The sequence below is a fragment of the Salmo trutta genome, chromosome 13, assembly GCF_901001165.1.
Source record: "Salmo trutta chromosome 13, fSalTru1.1, whole genome shotgun sequence".
Classification (NCBI taxonomy): Eukaryota; Metazoa; Chordata; class Actinopteri; order Salmoniformes; family Salmonidae; genus Salmo; species Salmo trutta.
The window spans coordinates 65563972-65586809 of NC_042969.1; the positions used below are offsets into that span (position 1 = coordinate 65563972).

General features: G+C 43.3%; 1 protein-coding gene across 1 annotated transcript in view; it reads left to right on the forward strand.

Moving 5' to 3' along the window:
* Nucleotides 1-7464: 7464 nt before the first annotated feature.
* The window catches only part of pitpnm3 (PITPNM family member 3), a gene marked incomplete in the record, with an annotated part of 144179 nt that continues 128805 nt past the window's right edge, over nucleotides 7465-22838 (forward strand). Inside the window, 1 exon segment of the mRNA XM_029773191.1 lies at nucleotides 7465-7892. Within this exon segment, the coding sequence (XP_029629051.1) occupies nucleotides 7868-7892 (25 nt within the window).

Genomic DNA, 22838 nt, shown 5'->3' on the forward strand with positions numbered 1-22838 from the left:
TGTTGATGAGAACTAGAACCCTCACAGTACTGTACAGTGTGAGTGATTATACTATACATGTTGATGAGAACTAGAACCCTCACGGTACTGTACAGTGTGAGTGATTATACTAGACATGTTGATGAGAACTAGAACCCTCACAGTACTGTACAGTGTGAGTGATTATACTATACATGTTGATGAGAACTAGAACCCTCACAGTACTGTACAGTATGAGTGATTATACTATACATGTTGATGAGAACTAGAACCCTCACGGTACTGTACAGTATGAGTGATTATACTATACATGTTGATGAGAACTAGAACCCTCACGGTACTGTACAGTATGAGTGATTATACTAGACATGTTGATGTTTTTTTTGTAATTATTACTGCAGCCCAGGAATTTGTTTTTGGTTTCAACTTTTTATTTTTCACAAGTAAATTACTATATGCAAAGATATAGAAAAATGAAAGGCTATTGAAGTAAATTGCTGCATTTCTGATTAATTCTTGTTACATATACTTTAGTACAGTCGATTAAGTGAAAAGGTGTTATTCTTATTCTATAATGAAATACTGATTTATGTGAAAAATCATTCAAACTTCAAAGAAAAGTTCATTTATGTATGTTGTTTGTGTTTTTAGGTCAGTGTGTTATGAGTGACTGTATGCTTTCTGAGTGAGAATTGTTGCCAGTGTTATGGTCGAACGAGCTTATTTTGAGATATGTATGAAGTGTTGTGGTGGTTTGAGTGAGTTTTGGAGGTGCTATTAACTGTTTGGCCAAGATGCATGTTGGTAATGCAGACTGTGTGAAGAGTTTTGAAAAAGTGGCTTCAGTATTGACCGACGCTTGTTAGCAATTGAAAAAAACTGTAGTATGTTTATCTAAATGGGCTTTTCACATACAGACAGCAGGTGTCATAGTTTCAGCCTATTCAAAGTGGTCTAAAATAATAGATTTGATTTGATAGATATGACAGTGATCTAAATTAATAGACAATCTGGTCTCAGAACACTTCGTATCATTATGTATGTAAATCCGAGACACTCATTTCAAATCAAATCAAAATGTATTTGTCACATGCGCCGAATACAACAGGTGTAGACCTTACAGTGAAATGCTTACTTACAAGCCTTGAACCAACAATGCAGTTAAGAAAGATAAGTGTTAAAAAAAGTATTTAAAAAAATAAACTGAAGCAAAAGAAGAAAATAATAAAGAAAAACAAATAATTAAAGAGCAACAATAAAATAAAAGTAGCGAAGCTATATACAGGGGTTACCGGTACAGAGTCAATGTGTGGGGGCACAGGTTAGTTGAGGTAATTGAGGTAATATGTACATGTAGGTAGAGATACAGTGACTATGCATAGATAATAAACAGAGTAGCAGCAGCGTATAAATGGGGGGGCTGCTCTTCACTTTGACATTCAGAGCACTGGGCAGAAATCACATCGCATCAACTCCCACCTTGGGCCTTCGCGATGCTTTGTTTTAATTAAACAGTCGGATTCCCCTGGTCCGCACCAGTTCTAAGTCAGCTGCTTTGGGGTAGAAGCTGTTAAGAAGCCTTTTGGACCTAGACTCGGCGCTCCGATACCGCTTGCTGTGCAGTAGCAATTTTTAGGGCCTTCCTCTGACACTGCCTGGTATAGATGTTCTGGATGGCAGGAAACTTGGCCCCAGTGATGTACTGGGCCATACGCACTACCCTCTGTAGTGCCTTGCGGTCGGAGGCCAAGCAGTTGCCATACCAGGCGGTGATGCAACCAGTCAGGATGTTCTCAATGGTGCAGCTGTAGAACTTTTTGAGAATCTGAGGACCCATGACAAATCTTTTCAGTCTCCTGAGGGGAAATAGGCATTGTCCTGCCCTCTTCACGACTGTCTTGGTGTGTTTGGACCATGATAGTTTGTTGGTGATGTGGATACAAAGGAACTTGAAACTCTCAACCTGCTCCACTACATCCCCATCAATGAGAATGGGGGAGTGCTCAGCTCTCCTTTTCCTGTAGCCCAAAATCATCTCCTTTGTCTTGTTTACGTTGAGGGAGAGGTTGTTATTCTGGTACCACACTGCCAGGTCTCTGACCTCCCTATAGGCTGTCTCATCGTTGTCGGTAATCAGGCCTACCACTGTTGTGTCGTCGGAAAACTTAATGATGGTGTTGGAGTCGTGCTTGGCCATGCAGTCATGGGAGTACAGGATGGGACTGAGCATGCACCGCTGAGGGGCCCCCGTGTTGAGGATCAGCACGCCAGATGTGTTGTTACCTACCCTTACCACCTGGGGGTGGCCCATCAGGAAGTCCAGGATCCAGTTGCAGACGGAGGTGTTTAGTCCCAGGGTCCTTAGCTTAGTGATGAGCTTTGAGGGCGCTATGGTGTTGAACGCTGAGGTGTAGTCAATGAATAGCATTCTCACGTAGGTGTTCCTTTTGTCTACGTGGGAAAGGGCAGTGTGGAGTGAAATAGAGATTGCGTCATCTGTGGATCTGTTGGGGCGGTATGCAAATTGGAGTGGGTCTAGGGTTTCTGGGATAATGGTGTTGATGTGAGCCGTGACTAGCCTTTCAAAGCACTTCATGGCTTCAGACGTGAGTGCTACAGATTGGTAGTCATTTAGGCAGGTTACCATGGTGTTCTTGAGCACAGGGACTATGGTGGTCTGCTTGAAACTTGTTGGTATTACAGACTTGGTCAGAGACAGGTTGAAAATGTTAATGAAGACACTTTTTGAAATATTTTTCGAATTTAACTAGGCACTTGCCAGTTGGTCAGTGCACGCTGCGGAGTACACGCCCTGGCAATCCGTCTGGCCCTGCAGCCTTGTGAATTTTGACCTGTTTAAAGGTCTTACTCACATCAGCTACGGAGAGCATGATAACACAGTCATCCGGAACAGCTGGTGCTCTCATGCATGCTTCAGTGTTGCTTGCCTCGAAGCGAGCATAGAAGTAATTGAACTAATCTGGTAGGCTTGTGTCACTGGGCAGCTCGCGGCTGTGCTTCCCTTTATAGTCCGTGGCAAGCCCTGCCACATCCGACGAGCGTCAGAGCCAGTGTAGTACGATTCAATCTTAGTCCTGTATTGACGCTTTGCCTGTTTTATGGTTCGTTGGAGGGTATAGCGGGATTTCTTATAAGCATCCAGGTTTGCGTCCCGCTCCTTGAAAGTGGCAGCTTTACCCTTTAGCTCAGTGCGGATGTTGCCTGTAATCCATGGCTTCTGGTTGGAGTATGTATGTACAGTCACTGTGGGGATGTCGTCATCGATGCACTTATTGATGTGGTGTCCCCCGCAATGCCATCTGAAGAATCCCGGAACATATTCCACTCCACTATGTCTCCATGTCATGGCTTTTGCGCCATCAGTAAAGATACCAACACATCTTGACCACCAAAGTTCATTTGATGTCACAAAGTTGTCCAGTACTTTAAAATATCCTCTCCTACTGTCCTCGTTTCCAGTGGTTTGCAGAAGAGGATGTCTACCTTAATTGACCCCCAATAAACGTAACGGACATATACCAGGAGCTGTGCCAGGCTCACCACGTCTGTTTACTCATCTAGCTGTAACGCATATAATTCACTGGCTTGTATGTGTAGCAGTAATTGTTTCAAAACATCTCCTGCCATGTCACTGATGCGTCGTGAAACAGTGTTGTTTGATGAAGTCATTGTCTGTATAGTTTTTTGGGCCTTTTCCCCCAGCATTGTCCCAGCCATATCCACGGCAGCAGGAATAATTAAGTCCTCCACAATAGTGGTCCTAGCCACTCGGTATCTCACCATATAAGATGCTTCTAGCCCCTTCTTATTAATGGTATGTTGTTTTTATACATGTCTTGCTACTCAAAGTCGTCTTAATTCTCGCTCTAAAAAGTCCTGTGGCTTATTTTTCAAATTGTCATGTTTTGTTTCTAAGTTTCTGCACAAGAGTGATGGTGTCATCGAGTTGTGAGAGTATTTTTGCACCTATAACACACTGTGGCTGAGGAAAGGCACTACTCCCAATATAAGTGAACCCCAAATCAATGTAGTTCTTATCATATTTGCGCCTCTTCGATGGTCCAACGTCCCTGTCTGTCGTTCGGTGCTTTCCCGGGTAAGGGGGCAGTAGCTCTTCGGCTGCATCAGATTCACAACTGTCAGTGTCCATGCTAGCTGGGCTAGCAACAAATGTAGAATTTCTGATGCTAGCATTGGATGTGCTCGTGGAAGCAGAACAACTTGTGTTGTCGACAGGTGCAGGTGTAGTACTGCTGGTAGTATCAGTACTTCCAGTAGAGCTGGTATGTGTCTCTATGGACGCGGGCCTTACTTTTTTTAACCATTTATCAATTTTCGAGCAAACGGAATGAGCAGCAGCTACGTTTGGCTACATACGGACCGTTAGTGGAATTCCCGCGAGAGAGTAACGGTTAATGTGATTGGATGTTAATTATTTGACTAGGCTACCTGTATTTGACATTGTGTTGTTATTTCGCAGAACACTAGATGGTTTAATTGTATTTTTGGCAGTGACACGAGGCTACTCAGGCGAGAAAAAAACCTCACCCAAATGTATAGCCACCTTTGGAAATTAGAAATGGACTGTTTGAAAATGTGAAGATTTTTTTATATTTAAACATAAAAAATACAAATATTTAATTAAAAAACGTGAATCACATTTTTATTTGGCTTACCCCCGACGACATTGTGCGTATTCCCAGTTTTGGAATACTTGCCCTACACCCACTCTAATTCGCATACCGCCCCAACAGATCCATAGATGATGCAATCTCAATCGCACTCCACACTGCCCTTTCCCACCTGGACAAAAGGAACACCTATGTGAGAATGCTGTTCATTGACTACAGCTCAGCATTCAACACCATAGTGCCCACGAAGCTCATCACTAAGCTAAGGATCCTGGGACTAAACACGTCCCTCCACAACTGGATCCTGGACTTCCTGACGGGACGTCCCCAGGTGGTAACAGTAGGCAACAACACGTCTGCCACGCTGATCCTCAACACTGGGGCCCCTCAGGGGTGTGTACTTAGTCCCCTCCTGTACTCCCTGTTCACCCATGACTGCATGGCCAAACACGACTCCAACACCATCATTAAGTTTGCTGACAACACAACAGTGGTAGGCCTGATCACCGACAACGATGAGACAGCCTATAGGGAGGAGGTCAGAGAACTGGCAGTGTGGTGCCAGGACAACAACCTCTCCCTCAATGTGATCAAGACAAAGGAACGGATCAAAGACTACAGGAAAAGGCGGGCCGAACAGGCCCCCATTAACATTGAAGGGGCTGTCGTGGAGCGGGTCGAGAGTTTCAAGGTCCTTGGTGTCCACATCACCAACAAACTGTCATGGTCCAAACACACCAAGACAGTCGTGAAGAGGGCACGACAAAACCTATTCCCTCTCAGGAGACTGAAAAGATTTGGCATGGGTCCCCAGATCCTTAAAAAGTTTTACAGCTGCACCATTGAGAGCATCCTGACCGGTTGCATCACCGCCTGGTATGGCAACTGCTCGGCATCTGACCGTAAGGCGCTACAGAGGGTAGTGCGTAAGACCCAGTACATCACTGGGGCCAAGGTTCCTGCCATCCAGGACCTATATAAGAGGCGGTGTCAGAGGAAAGCCCATAAAATTGTCAGAGACTCCAGTCACCCAAGTCATAGACTGTTCACTCTGCTACCGCATGGCAAGCAGGACCGGAGCGCCAAGTCTAGGTCCAAAAGGCTCCTTAACAGCATCTACCCCCAAGCCATAAGACTGCTGAACAATTAATCAAATGGACACCGGACTATTTACATTGACCCCCCCCCCCCCTCCCCTCCATTTGTCTTGTACACTGCTGCTACTCGCTGTTTATTATCTATGCATAGTCACTTCACCCCTACCTACATGTACAAATTACCTCAACTAACCTGTACCCCCACACACTGACTCGGTACCCCCTGTATATATCCTATTTATTGTATTGTGTTACTTTTTATTATTTTTTACTTTAGTTTATTTGGTAAATATTTTCTTAACTCTTCTTGAACTGCACTGTTGGTTAAGGGCTTGCAAGTAAGCATTTCACGGTAAGGTCTACACTTATTGTTTTCGGCGCATGTGACAAATACATTTTGATTTCATTTCATTTGAATAACCCCTCGCTTAGCTAATGTTAGCGAGCTAGCTAATTTCAGCCACCTAGCCACATAGCTAGAATTCGTAACATACTGTATCATACATTTAGAAAAATCATAACATATTGTACGTTTTTCAAATTTGGAACATATAATACGAATTGTAATTCGCAACATATCATACGAAATGTGTATTGGACATCCACAAATGAATACATACCATATGAAACGTAACATATCATAACTAAATGGAGTGTTCGGATTTCCATACAGAATAATACATAATGCTCTGAGACCAGGTTGCAATATAGCATTATTTGATAGATATGACAGCCTGTTGTGAGAGTTAGTCCAAGCTGTTTGACAATGTCAGAGCAGGAAAATCTATAAAACATCATAGATTAGGCACTGAAAGTCTGAAGCAAGCCAGCCAGCCAGCCAGCCAGCCTTACTCCCCTGTAATGTATTTCTACAGTTCACATACAATAGGCTACATCCCTATTGGTAATGCAGCCATTAACTTATCTATTAACTTTTCTGATTATCCATGTATCTAATAACAGTTTGACTGTGTCCGAAATGGCACCCTTTGCCTTTATAGTGCACTACTTTTGACCAGACTAGAACCAAAGTGCACTACGGTGCACACTATAGTGCACTTTTTAGTGAATAGGGTGCCATTTGGGAATCAGCCTACATCCATCATCATCACGCAGGCCATTAATGCATGCATCTGATCCATGTGGCTAATAACAGTTTCTCTCAGAAGCAACAGTCCACTCTGCACAAAGCCTAACGTGATGTGAGCTGTCTGTGGACCATGAGGAATGTGCTGCGATGCTATGCTGTTGAACTCTGGTTCTAGTATGTTTTATAGCTGGGTCACTGACCTAACATTGTTAGGAGCCAAGGCTGTAAGAAATTAAGCTAGAGTCATGACAAGGTGAGAGTCAGTCCTTGCCTTTAGGCCCCCATCTGTGGCTCGGGGACAGTCATTATCATCATCATGTCTTTAAAGTCAATAAAGAGTCTTTGTCAAGCTATTTGTCATGTCTGCTTAATGCAGCCTACTTATGGTTCAACATACTGAAACATTAACCCCAGTCTGTTGTTTATAGGCTTATAGGTTATCTTATCTTTATTATTTTACTCTACAATCATACAGTTGTAACTACCTAATTAAGTAGGCAGAAGTGAGATTTTGTAGATGTGTCATTTTCAATATGGCTATATTTGTTTCTAGACCTCGCATCAATGGTTAGGAATGCATCCCATGTAATTCAGTTTGCGTCACTGTGTCACTGTGGACTCATTTCTTTGCTTGGAATCCCAACCGTGCAGGAGGCAGAGCCTCTTATAACGGACGCCCTTGGGTGGCACACCGGCAAGCCACTGGAGGCAGTCTAACACTGGTTCTTGAAACAGTTGTAGTGATATGGGAGTAGTGGAAGGGAGGGCAGTAACGAAGTCTGCAGAGATACAAATACTGAAAGTGTGTTTCGTACAAGAGCCAGAGCCGCTGGATGTGGGTCTTGTCACCGATGAACCAGAAGAGCTCAGCTGCAGAATTCAAGACGAGACAAAAAGCGCAGCCTCACTGCCTCAGGGCTACCTATCCTCCGTCTGGCTGGCGTCAAGGTGCGGGGACGAGGGAGTGAGCGCCCACTCGGTTAAAACTATCTGACAAAATGACACCCCAATGACTCCGCACCTACCTTGGTAGAGACACATAGGTTGGGATGGCGAAGGAAACGAAAGGGAAAGGTAAGGCGCTTGGTTGAATACCTTTTTATATAGCCTACCATGTCTGCCCCGGTGTCAAAGCCTATGAGGTTAACAGGTAGCTTGAGTCAACATCTCGACCTAAATCATGTAAAAGGATGCCTGTGCGCTACAGCCCGTTGCCATTAGACAATCTGTTGGAATGCGTGATGTTACCTTTCAGTAGGCTCTCCGTTTAAAATGCAGCCCGTGTCCTCTGAGATGATTGTCGATGTTGTCTGAGTATGTTTAATGTAAATTATTTTGACACATTTAAGGTGTGAAACCGTCATCCTGACCATTAACAGCGGGAAAAAGCGCGCACCAAATTTTGATTTGGACCTTGTAAATCACACACACACACACACACACACACACACACACACACACACACATAATATTATATATATTATATGAGTATTACAAATTATTTGGGCAAACCCTTCTCATTTCCCGAGAGACTCAAACGCTCATTAGTCTTTGTTGACAAGCATGCATTCAAGGAATAATTTGCATTCAAGGAACATTTACATTGTTAGTGGATAGCCTATCATTAGTAGACACTTTTTGTCCTCACAAGTATTTAACAGTATGAAGTTGTGTGGTCTAAAAGTAAAACTGGACACAGGAGTTAATAAGCAGGTTGACGTTTATTGTAATGAGTCTTGTCCTGGAGGCAGAACTGAGCTATTTCAACTTAGATAGGCCAGCTGCAAAGTCAAAATGTGTCTTAATTTAAGGTTAGACATTAGGGTTAGCAGTGTGGTTAAGGTTAGGTTAAAATGAGATTTTATGACTTTATGGCTGTGCCAGTTAGTGACCACTCTGCAGAGCTGCCTCCATAACAAGATTCATGATGAAGAACGCTAAGCTGCAGGTGAGACAGTTAAATGAATGTTGTAATGAAGGTGTTATAACTGTTTTAACTGCATATTTTCATCATACTTGGTTTGTATCCAGTTGATCACCATGGGGTTCAGTACCATACTGACAGGGGAGGACTGGGACCAGAAATCAACCCTGGGATTTCTAACAAATCGGCCCATTTCTTTCCTTGAGGCCCCCAAACCAGCCTATTTATTTCCTCAAGGCCCCCACACCAGCCTATTTATTTCCTCAAGGCCCCCACACCAGCCTATTTATTTCCTCAAGGCCCCCACACCAGCCTATGTATTTCATCAAGGCCCCCACACCAGCCTATGTATTTCATCAAGGCCCCCACACCGGCCTATGTATTTCATCAAGGCCCCCACACCGGCCTATGTATTTCATCAAGGCCCCCACACCAGCCTATTTATTTCCTCAAGGCCCCCACACCAGCCTATGTATTTCATCAAGGCCCCCACACCGGCCTATTTTTTTTCCTTGAGGCCCCTATTATTTATCAAATAATGATAATTTTGCACCAAAAATGTTCCACAATGCCTGATGGCCAGTCTACCCCTGCTTACTAAATCACCAATTGATACAATTGAAAGGAATACAATGTATCGAGGCTGCTATTTAGCATTCCACAGGGAGATGTGTTCTGTTGATTATGGAAATTATAGCCTATTCATGATTCAGTGCATTTAATGAAATATAAAAAATTCAATGGAGACTACAGTTGGTTCACCTTTTGTAATGACATTCAGCATTCCACCTTCTCAATCACCTTCCATTGCACATTGATAAGCCTTATGGAAGGTGATGAAGGTGGCAAGGGAAGGTGATTGAGACGGTGGAATGCGAAATAAATTTAGCAGTTTAATGAATGTGTTTGAGGTAAAGTTAAAAACCCAAGAAAGTATCTTGACTGTGTGTAAAATAGTTGGGCCCATCTTTGGTCTAATGAGTTGAATGAGATAATGTTCGCACGACAGATTGTGTGCTGTCCAGCTCTATAGTGACTTCATCAACACATGAAGCAATGGGCTTTGGACAGCATGGGTTGTGTGAGTGTGTCCCAAATTACACCCTATTCCCTATATAGTGCACTACTTTAGACCAGGGCCACTGGGGATCTGGTCAAAACTTGTGCACTATGTAGGGAATATATGATGTAGACCATGTCAGATGTTGTCAAACTTTCCTCAAAGTAGAGTGATAAAAGATTGAGCGTCTGGTGAGTTCTTTAGAGTGACCCAGTCAGACCATCCTACTTTCAAATTCATCATAGCGCTCTCTCTGACAGCATTAGTTATGCTTTTTGAATTGTTTTGATATTTCATGCCTGTTCCATTATATATTTAACCTCGACTCGGGAGACGTGACATACATTGGTTCTTTTTGTGGGATGAATGATAATAAAATACCCATTAAGCTCTTATCATCCAGTTTCAGTAAGTCATGCAGTATCAAATCATGCATGACTGTTGGTGGTGCCCAACGTCTCTTTTCGTTGTGCCCAACAACAACCATTTTGTTATAGGGGTGCAATGATTTGTTATGGAGGTAATTAAAACCATGAATTCAAGGTAACAAGTTATTGAGGTTAGTCTCATTTATCTGATAGTCTGCTGATTGGACCGTGATCTCACGAACTGAACACCAGAGACAGAATTAAAGTGCATACAATAAGGCCAAGTTACGGTCTTACCTAGTCTCGTTCACCAAGCCGGCTCCCTCTTGCCTAGGGATGTGGCTACTTTTTACCAGGCTTTTTGATCATGTCATTAAGATAGCCCTGAAATTAGTTTGACAATGGAAACAATACCATTTTAAGAATCTCCTTCAACACCTGCCTTACAGGAGGGAGGCTAATGTCCAACCAGGGGGGTACAAGTATCACGTTTAAGGTACGACCCAAATGCAGACTGTGACAAAGTAACAATGTTTATTACAGCAACAGGCAAACATCAAGGCAGGCAGGGGTCGATAATCCAGAGTAGTGGGGCAAAGGTACAGGATGGCAGGCAGGCTCAGGTCAGGCAGAGGTCGGTAATCCAGAGTAGTGGGGCAAAGGTACAGGATGGCAGGCAGGCTCAGGGAGGGCAGAAAGGTCAAAACAGGAACAAACGAGAGACAGGAGCAGAGGGAAAAATGCTGGTAGGCTTGACGAAACAAAACAAACTGGCAACAAACAAACAGAACACAGGGGATAATGGGGCAGATAGGCGACACCTGGAGGGGGATGGAGACAAACACAAAGACAGGTGAAACAGATCAGGGTGTGACAGTACACCCCCCCCCCTCTAGGGATGCCACCTGGCGTCCTACCAGGGCGCATACCTGGTTGAGCGGGGTGCCGGTGTTGGAACTCAGATGAGGCCTGGGTCCAGGATGTCCCTAGCGGGGACCCAGCACCTCTCCTCCGGGCCATAACCCTCCCAGTCAACCAGGTACTGGAATCCCCTGCCCCGAGGTCAAAGGAGGTCCCGGCTTCCGGGGATGTAGCCGCGGGGCTATTGCGGCGCACCAAACATCTGGCATGTCCTTCTTGGATACCAGTCGGTGCTGCGGAAGCGAAGTGTACTTGACCGGCAGTACTGCAGTACAGACAACTCCGTGTGTCAAGTCTGCGGACGTGGTCAGCTGGAGACAACCTAACCCTGCATCGGCTTGGGAAGAGGTGAATCGGCAGTCTTCAGAGGCTCTTGGAGGAACTTGGGTAAGCTCGGGTCCTCTCGGGGACGTAGACGCTGGGAACTTCCGGAGTTCATCAGATGCAAGGTGGGATCCTTGAGTGAGCGATTGGGACCGCTATCAGACCTCTTCTCCCTCCTACGTTCCCATATCTTACCGTCGATCCGGATGGTTAAGATGAGTGAGTTGAGATCCGTCGGTAGTTCCCAGACTGTAAGCTCGTCCTTTACTTCCTCCGATAATCCATGCAGGAACATGTCGAACAGCGCTTCCGGGTTCCAGTCACCCTCCATTGCTAGCGTGTGGAAATCCACTGCATAGTCTGCCGCACTGAGGGAGTCCTGCCGAAGCAGCTTCCGGGCAGTCTCTCTCCCAGACTCTGGAGGCTCAAACCTTTTTCACCTCCGCCATGAATCCCTCCAGACTGAAGCATATGGCCGACTGTTGTTCCCAAATGTCCGTAGCCCAGGCGAGGGCCCTCCCGGACATCAGCGTGATGAGGTTTGCTATTTTAGAGCGGTCCGAGGGCAAGGAAGGCTGCAGCTCCATGACGAGGGAACACAGAGCAAGAAACGCCCGACAGGTGCCCGAGTCTCCATCAAAGTGCTCCGGGGAGGTAAGGCAGGCTCAGGGTCAAGGCAGGCGGAAAGGTCAAAACCGGGAAAAACAGAAACAAATGAGAGACAGGCGCAGAGGTGAAAACCGCTGGTAGGCTTGCCGAAACAAAACGAACTGGCAACAGACAAATAGAGAACACAAGTATAAATACACAGGGGATAATGGGGGAAGATGGGCGACACCTGGAAGGGGGTGGAGACAAGCACAAAGACAGGTGAAACTGATCAGTGTGTGACAACAGGAAGTACACAACGGCTTTCAGATGTGATAATATAAATACCACAAAAAAGGGAGACTTCCCAATGCACTTGAACAAAACAGCTTGCTAGAGTAACATGCACTTACGCCACTGACTGCTGACTGAAACACAGTGTGTGTGTCCCCCAAATTACACCCTATTCTCTTTATAGTGCACTACCTTTGACCAGGGCTCTGACCAAAAGAATAGGGTGACATTTGGGACACATACACAATGACAGTATATTTTGAACCAGCCCAGGTGTTAGGAGAGGAAGCTCAGCTCTGTATAGTAGAAATCTATCCAGATCACATGCCAGCCGTGTCCCAATTGCATCTGCTAATTTATTGAATCAGCTCAATTAGCAGTTGATTCGATGAGTAAAGAGAGACACAATGGAAGGGAATGAAAGTGAGAGACAGAGAGCGAGAGCGTTAGATAGATAAATAGATAGATAGATACATTTTAAGAGCACATAAACCACTGGGAAAAAACTGATTGAATCGATATTGTTTCCACATCATTTCAACAAAATAATTCAATATGATGTCGTTGCATCAACATGGAAAACTGATTGAATTTGCAACAAGCCATCAACGTAATGGAATTTCATATTTTTTCACCCAACTTTTAACCTAAATTCAATGACATGGTGAAATGTTTTGTTGAATTGACGTTAGTTGATAACTCAACCAAAACGAAATCAAAACTAGACGTGGAAATTACATCTGTGCCCAGTGGGAAATTTGTTCTTAGGAGGTTAGTAGAGGCCTCGGTACATTGTAACAGGAAGCTTTTCACTCTGTCACTAGTTTTGCAGTGCAGATTATTCATGGCATGCTGTAATATGATTGAGAGGAAAGTATTGCTCCCCAGTTTATAATTGACAATAGATTTATTTGAAACCATTACAGACTAATTGTAATGTAAGTAGCTGTAACTGGAGTCCTTTTTTCAGATTGTCATAATAGTCACAATATGATGTGAATGATTATCCCCCACTGAGCTTAAGGCAAATCTATGGCCACAGCCATCATTCCAGCCATGCTCACTGTTCTGCCCATGAAGATTATTTGAACCCTGCAATGTTTGGACATGCTGGTACAAGATTGATGGAAAACTGCAATATGTAGAGGTTACTGTTCCTACCGCCATTTCTCCATGATATATTTTAATTAAATATTGTTGCACCTTTGACTGTAGTGTGTAATCTCTGTGTCAGTGTGCTTTGTAGATAGGATCTTTTTTATCCTTTTAGTTTCTTTACAGTAAAACAACTTGGCCTAGATATAGACTTTATTGTAATCTTTCTTACATTCACACTCATTCTTCTTATCTGCTTCATCATTACTTGAGATCTGCTTTCTTTCATGACCAAAAAGCAGCTGGGGACCAGTAAGGAAAATTCATTTTTAACAAGAGGAGATGGGAACATCCATTTTGTTTTTAGCAGAGGCTCTACCAAACATGCCATATCATATGTACTTGTGACATGATGATACAGCATTTCTGTTTCAGCTTCTCCTTAAAACATTATCTCCTCATTGAAGTGAAGAGCATCAGGGGTTTAGGGGTTACATGCAGTCTTTCACTCTTCAAAATCCACTTGATCAAGACCCTAGGTAGGAGATAGAAGGACACTTCAGGCAGGTACAGTGTCCTCTGTAATTATTGTTGTTTTGGCTCTGTGCTCCAGCACTTTGGATTTGAAATGAAGACGCACAAATATTATCCCCCCAAGACATGCAAACCTCTCACGGTTACAATAACAGGAGAGGTTAGCATTTTTGGGGGAATGATATTTGTGCTTTTGTAACTCATAATTATTCACGATTCATTCAGGACTATCCGTAATCATAGTAGCAACCACATTAATGTAGAAGTGTTTAGAAACATATTCTATTCTTATTTACAATAAAAGTGATTGCCAAATGACACAATACATTATTTAACCCCTGTGCGGCCTCGGGACGGACATCCAGCGAAAAATCCTATCGCCATTAGCATAACAAAATGTAATAATTTTTTTTTTCAATTTTTTTTTCAAATTATATCGTTTTATAGATACACCTCTCCTGAATCGAACCACGTTGTCCGATTTCAAAAAGGCTTTACAGCAAAAGCAAAACATTAGATTATGTTAGAGGAGTATATCGTAAAAGTAGCCACATAGCCATTTTCCGACCAACCACATGCATCACAAATAACCAAAAAACAGCTAAATGCAGCACTAACCTTTTACAAACTTCATCAGATGACACACCTAGGACATCATGTTACACAATGCATGCATTCTTTTGTTCGATAAAGTTCATATTTATATATAAAAACAGCATTTTACATCGGCACGTAACGTTGACTAACTATTTTCCCTCAAATGCATCCGGTGAAACAGTGCTACAATTTACTAAATTACTATTCGAAAACATTTTTAAAATGTAATATTGTCATTCTAAGATTTATAGATGAATATCTCTTGAAAGCACCTGTAATGCCAGATTTAAAAATAACTTTACTGGGTAATCACACTTTGCGATAAAAGGGGATGCGATACTCAGAACAATAGGCTAGCAATAGCAATAGGCTAGCCATCTTGGAACAATCGCATATCAAATCTAGTCTTGTATACTATTGTCAATAATCCCTTACCTCTGATTATCTTCATCCTTAGGCACTTCCAGGAATCCCAGGTCCACAACAAATGTATTTTCGTTAGAAAAAGTTCATCCTTTATGTTCCATTAGCTTGTTGTTGTTAGCGCGTTCTGAAGGCTGAACCAAAAGTTCCGATGTGCGCAGGGCTACTCTTTCAACAAAATGCATTTTTTTCTTATTTAGGTTCATTCAAACATGTCAAATGTTGTATAACATAAATCTGTAGGGCCTTTTTCAACGAGAGCTCCAAAAAGATTCGAGGGGGACGATTGCATTGTGTTTCAAAACGTTTCCAAAGGGGAGGGTAACCAGGGGCGCCGGCGTCATAATGGTGATGGCCCTCTCCGTGTGACCACGTTCCACAGCGTGTCATTGTGTCAGTTTTCACAGTAGGAGACTCAAATCACTTTGTAAAGACTGGAGACATCTAGTGGAAGCAATAGGAAGTGCTCAATGAACCATAGCTCACGGTGTGATTAATAGGCAACGTGATGAAGTTGAGTTCGCAATTCAGAATTCCATTTCCTGTTTCGATCTGTCTCGGGGTTTTGACTGCCATATGAGTTCTGTTATACTCACAGACACCATTCAAACAGTTTTAGAAACTTTAGGGTGTTTTCTATCCACAAGTATTAATTATGCCTATCCTAGCTTCTGAGTTTGAGTAGGAGGCCGTTTAAAATGGGCACGATTTTTTTTCAAAAATCGCTGTAGCGCCCCTTATCCTAGGGGAACGCCAAGAGGTTTTAACATTCATTTATGTTGGGTACAAAATAATCTGAAACACAACCAAAGCAAACAGCAAAGGCATCCAACAAGTTTGTAGAGTCAGGAAAGTCAGGAACCAATACACGCAGTCAGTCAGGAAAGCAAAGGCTAGCTTTTTCAAACAGAAATGTGCATCCTGTAGCTCTAACTCCAAAAAGTTTTGGGACACTGTAAAGTCCATGGAGAATAAGAGCACCTCCTCCCAGCTGCCCACTGCACTGAGGCTATGTAACACTGTCACCACCGATAAATCCACGATAATTGAGAATTTCAATAAGAATTTCTCTACGGCTGGCCATGCTTTCCTCCTGGCTACCCCAATCCCGGCCAACAGCTCCGTACCACCCGCAGCTACTTGCCCAAGCCTCCCCAGCTTCTCCTTCACCCAAATCCAGATAGCAGATGTTCTGAAAGAGCTGCAAAACCTGGACCCGTACAAATCAGCTGGGCTAGACAATCTGGACCCTCTCTTTCTAAAATTATCCGCCGTCATTGTTGCAACCCCTATTACTAGTCTGTTCAACCTCTCTTTCGTATCGTCCGAGATCCCTAAAGATTGGAAAGCTTCCGCGGTCATCCCCCTCTTCAAAGGGGGTGACACTCTAGACCCAAACTGTTATAGACCTATGTCCACCCTGCCCTGCCTTTCTAAAGTCTTCGAAAGCCAAGTTAATAAACAGATCACTGACCATTTTGAATCCCACCGTACCTTCTCCGCTGTGCAATCCGGTTTTCGAGCTGGTCACGAGTGCACCTCAGCCACGCTCAAGGTACTAAACAATATCATAACCGCCATCGATAAAAGACAGTACTGTGCAGCCGTCTTCATCGACCTGGCCAAGGCTTTCGACTCAGTCAATCACCACATTCTTATCGGCAGACCCAACAGCCTTGGTTTCTCAAATGACTGCCTCGCCTGGTTCACCAACTGCTTCTCAGACAGTTCAGTGTGTCAAATCGGAGGGTCTGTTGTCTGGACCTCTGGCAGTCTCTATGGGGGTACCACAGGGTTCAATTCTCGGGCCGACTCTTTTCTCTGTATTTATCAACGATGTCACTCTTGCTGCGGGTGATTCCCTGATCCACCTCTACGCAGACAACACCATTCTGTATACATCTGTGTCACGCCCTGACCTGAGAGAGAGGGTTTGTTTCTCTATGTGGTTAGGTCAGGGTGTGGGGTGGGCATTCTATGTTTGTATTTCTTTGTGTTGAGCCGAGTATGGTTCCTAACCAGAGGCAGCTGTCTATCGTTGTCTCTGATTAGGAACCATACTTAGGCAGCCTTTTTTCCACCTGTGTTTGTGGGATCTTCATTTTGTATTGCTTTGTGTGCCTACAGAACGTGACGGTCGTTTTTTCTTTGTTCATTACTTTTTATCGTGTTCTGAGTAAATAAATCACAAAATGAACATATTCCATGCTGCACCTTGGTCGACTCCTTTTGACGAACGTTACAATCTGGCCCTTCTTTGGACACTGTGTTAACTAACCTCCAAACAAGCTTCAATGCCATATAACACTCCTTCCGTGGCCTCCAACTGCTCTTAAACGCTAGTAAAACCAAATGCATGCTTTTCATCCGTTCGCTGCACGCACCCGCCCGCCCGACTAGCTTCACTACTCTGGACGGTTCTGACTTAGAATATGTGGACAACTACAAATACCTAGGTGTCTGGCTAGACTGTAAACTCTCCTTCCAGATATTAAACATCTCCAATCCAAAATTAAGTCTAGAATCGGCTTCCTATTTCGCAACAAAGCCTCCTTCACTCACGCCGCCAAACATACCCTCGTAAAACTGACTATCCTACCGATCCTTGACTTCGGCGATGTCATTTACAAAATAGCTTCCAATACTCTACTCAGCAAACTGGATGCAGTCTATCACAGTGCCATCCGTTTTGTCACCAAAGCCCCTTATACCTCCCACCACTGCGACCTGTATGCTCTAGTCGGCTGGCACTCGCTACATATTTGTCGCCAGACCCACTGTCTCCAGGTCATCTATAAGTCTTTGCTATGTAAAGCTCCGCCTTATCTCAGCTCACTGGTCACGATAACAACACCCACCCGTAGCACGCGCTCCAGCAGGTATATCTCACTGGTCATCCCCAAAGCCAACACCTACTTTGGCCGCCTTTCCTTCCAGTTCTCTGCTGCCAATGACTGGAACGAATTGCAAAAATTGCTGAAGCTGGAGACTTATATTTCTCTCACTAACTTTAAACATCAGCTATCTGAGCAGCTAACCGATCGCTGCAGTTGTACATAGCCCATCTGTAAATAGCCCACCCAATCTACCTGCCTCATCCCCATATTGTTTTTATTTACTTTTCTGCTCTTTTGCACACCAGTATTTCTACTTGCACATCACCATCTGTTCATCTATCACTCCAGAGTTAATTTGCTAAATTGTAATTACTTCGCTACTATGGCCTATTTATTGCCTTACCTCCTCACGCCATTTGCACACACTGTATATAGACTTTCTTTTTTCCCCTATTTTTTTCTATTGTGTTATTGACTGTACGCTTGTTTATTCCATGTGTAACTCTGTGTTGTTGTTTGTGTCGCACTGCTTTGCTTTATCTTGGCCAGGTCGCAGTTGTAAATGAGAACTTGTTCTCAACTAGCCTACCTGGTTAAATAAAGGTTAAATAAAAAAATAAAAAAAAAGGAAAGAGTCATAAGCTTGATGTAATCGTTGTGTGCTAAGAATATGGGACCAAATACGAAACATTTGACTACTTTAATACAAATGTTTTGCATGTCAGCAATCAAGTTTTCAAGATATTTAACTTTCAAAATACAGAAATACAGACAGGATTTTCCATCAACATTGGAATAATCAAACAAATACCTAAAGATACATTAACCACTGCATTCGAAAAGTATTCAGACTCCTTGACTTTTTACACATTTTGTTATGTTATAGCCTTATTCGAAAATATATTAAATATGTTTTTTCCCTCATCAATCTACACACAATACCCTATAATGACAAACTGAAAACAGGTTTTTAGAAATTTGGTGGGTGCCCAGTCCCCTCCTGTTCTCCCTGTTCACCCAAGACTGCGTGGCCAAGCACGACTCCAACACCATCATTAAGTTTGCTGACAACACAACAGTGGTAGGCCTGATCACCGACAATGACGAGACAGCCTATAGGGAGGAGATCAGAGACCTGGCAGTGTGGTGCCAGGACAACAACCTCTCCCTCAATGTAAGCAAGACAAAGGAGCTGATTGTGGACTGTAAGAAAAGGAGGTCCGTACAGGCCCCCATTAACATCAAGAGGGCTGAAGTGGAGTGGTTTGAGAGTTTCAAGTTCCTTGGTGTCCACATCACCAACGAACTATCATGGTCCAAACACACCAAGACAGTCGTGAAGAGGGCACGACAAAACCTTTTCCCCCTCAGGAGACTGAAAAGATTTGTCATGGGTCCCCAGATCCTCAAAAAGTTTTACAGCTGCACCATTGAGAGCATCCTGACCGGTTGCATCAACGCCTGGTATGGCAACTGCTCGGCATCCGACCTATATACTAGGCGTTGTCAGAGGAAGGCCCAAAAAATTGTCAAAGACTCCAGTCACCCAAGTCATAGAATGTTCTCTCTGCTAATGCACGGCAAGCGGTACCGGAGTGCCAAGTCTAGAACCAAACAGCTTCTACCCCAAGCCAGAGAACTGCTGAACACTTAATCAAATGGCCACCCGGACTATTTACATTGACCCCCCTCCCTTTGTTTCTACATTGCTACTAGTCACTGTTCATTATCTATGCATACTCACTTTACAAATTACCTTGACTGACCTGTACCCCCGCACATTGACTTGGCACCGGTACCCCCTGTATATAGCCTCGTTATTGTTAGCCTCTTGTGTTACTTTTAGATTCTAATCTTTTTTTTCACTTTCGTTTATTTGTAAATATTTCCTTAACTTTTTTCCTTGAACTGTATTGTTGGTTAAGGGCTTGTAAGTAAGCATTTCACAGTAAGGTCTACACCTGTTGTATTTGAAGCTGTAATAAGGTGTAATAAGGGTCGTCTAAAGGAGACCAAAATGTGGCGTATGAAGAGCTCATATTACTTTTAATGAAAACACTTTGCAAAATAACAAAAACGACCAACAGTCCCGTCAGGTACAAACAACGAAACGGAAAACAACCACCCACAAAACCCCATGAAAAACAGGCTGCCTAAGTATGGCTTCCAATCAGAGACAACGAAAAACACCTGCCTCTGATTGGAAACCCTACCCGGCCACAACATAGAAAATACAACATAGAACGACAATCTAGACAACCCACATAGAAAACAGAAAACCCAAAATACATAGAGAAAAACACCCCCCTGTCACGCCCTGACCAATCTACTATGGAAAAATACCTCATACTAAGGTCAGAACGTGACAGTACTCCCCCCCCCAAAGGTGCAGACTCCGACTGCACCTAAACCAAAAAAAACAACAACAACTCCAAACACTAAGGGAGGGCAGGGAGGGTCACAACAGTCTATGGCGGTTCAAATGCAACACCCAGAACCTTCCTCTTCCTCCAGCAACGGAGGTGGCTCTGGCTCAGGACGAAACCACCATTCTGCCCGTAGATTCCTCTGCTTCTGTAACATAAGCCTGTAGATCATTACGCCCAGACCAATCTACTATGGAAAAATGACCTCATACTAAGGTCAGAAGGTGACAGGCGCATGTGACAAATATAATTGTATTTGATTTGAACTGTTCGTCGGGAGCTTCATGAAATAGGTTTCCATGGCCAAGCCTATGGTTGGACTGGTTGGACTCTGGAGCAGTGGAAACACGTTCTCTGGAATGATGAATCACGCTTCACCATCTGGCAGTCCGAAGGACGAATCTGGGTTTGGCGGATGCCAGAAGAACGCTACCTGCCCCAACGCATAGTGCCAACTGTAGTTTGGTGGAGGAGGAATAATGCTCTGGGGCTGTTATTTCATGGTTTGGGCTAGGCCCCTTACTTCCAGTGAAGGGAAATCTTAACGCTACAGCATAAAATGTCATTGTAGACAATTCTGTGTTTCCAACTTTGTGGCAACAGTTTGGGGAAGGCCCTTTCCTGTTTCAGAATGACAATGTCCCCATGCACAAAGCGGGGTCCATACAAAAATTGCTTGTCGAGATCGGTGTGGAAGAACTTAACTGGCCTGCACAGAGCCCTGACCTCAACCTCATCAAACACCTTTAGGATGAATTGGAATGCCGACTGTGAGCCAGGCCTAATCACCCAACATCGGTCCTAGACCTCATTAATTCCCTTGTGGCTGAATGGAAGCAAGTCCCCGCAGCAATTTTTCAACATCTAGCGGAAAGCCTTCCCAGAAGAGTGGAGGCTGTTATAGCAGCAAAGGGGGGACCAACTCCATATTAATGCCCATGATTTTGTAATGAGATGTTCGACGAACAGGTGACTACATACTTTTGGTCATGTAGTGTTGTTTTTGGGTGAAATTTTCTTTAATAGGCAAAATGTATTGTGTTTCAAAAGTGATATTGGATCGTGTTTGGTTGTCAAATCAGCAAAATATCAACATTTGAAGGAGATTTATGTTCTGTTTGGATAGTTCCATCTCTGTTATGTGCCTTTTACTGAGGAGTGGCTTCCGTCTGGCCACTCTACCATAAATGCCTGATTGGTGGAGTGCTGCAGAGATGGTTGTCCTTCTGGAAGGTTCTCCCATCTCCACAGAGGAACTCTGGAGCTCGTTCAGAGTGACCATCGGGTTCTTGGTCACCTCCCTGACCAAGGCCCTTCTCCCCCGATTGCTCAATTTGGCCGGACGGCCAGCTATAGGAAGAGTATTGGTGGTTCCAAACTTCTTCCATTTAAGAATGATGGAGGCCACTGTGTTCTTGGGGACCTTCAATGCTGCAGACATTTTTTGGTACCCTTCCCCAGATCTGTGCCTCGCCGCAATCCTGTCTCAGAGCTCTACGGACAAACCTCATGGCTTGATTTTTGCTCTGACATGCACTGTCAACTGTCAACTGTTGTAATGTAACAAAATGTGGAAATAGTCAAGGAGTCTGAATACTTTCCGAATGCACTGTATGTAATGTGACTTAGTCTGACTTTAATTCCAGTTTGTCTACAAATTAATAATTGATATGTTGCATTCACGTCTCCATCTCAACCAAAAGTTAATTAAGAGGACTAAATCAAATCAAACTTTAAACGCATTTAGTCCTATTCTTTAACTTTGATTTTTGGTTGCGAAAGAGATGTGAATCCAACATATCAATAATTCATTTATAGACAAACTGGAATTAAAGCCAGACTGCCAGTGGCACAGATGGAACTATCCAAGCAGAAGATGAATCTCTTTCAAATGTTGATATTTTGTTACATTCACAACCAAACACAATCCAATATCACTTTTGAAACACAATACATTTTGCCTATTAAAGGGAAATTCCACCCAAAAACTATATTTTGGTATTTGTTTCATTAGTCCATTGTTGATATAGTCCCAAAATGATTTGCATATCAGCAATCAAGTTTTCAAGATGTATAACTTTCAAAATACCGAAATACAGTCGATATTAACTGGAATTAAATCCAGACTGCCAGTGGCACAGATGGAACTATCCAAGCAGAAGATACATCTCCAAATGTTGATATTTGGTGTGATAAATGATATTCATATTTCATTTGCTCTGTGAAACACCCTTTGAAATGACTTTCATAGCAATAGTGAATATATTTATTTTTAAGTGGAGATTTCTCAACAACCATTCTCACGATAGCACATTGGTAATAGTCAGTGACAATTATCAAAGCTAAGCTGGGCTTGGTTAAACCCTGGATGGGAGACTAAACCGCAGCTGTGGTTAGGTCAGTTTTCCAGTAGGATGTGCTGCCCAGCCTATATATATTTTTCCTATATTGGAAATAACATTGAAGATCTGACCTTGTTTTAAAGGTACAAATTCAACATATTTTATACAAAGTTTGTTTATGTTGAAATTTGGTTACCATAATAACATTATGCTGTGGTTGAAATTTCACCCTCAAAACAACATTTTAAGTCGTTGGCTTTTTTCAAATCGTTGACAAATTACATTGA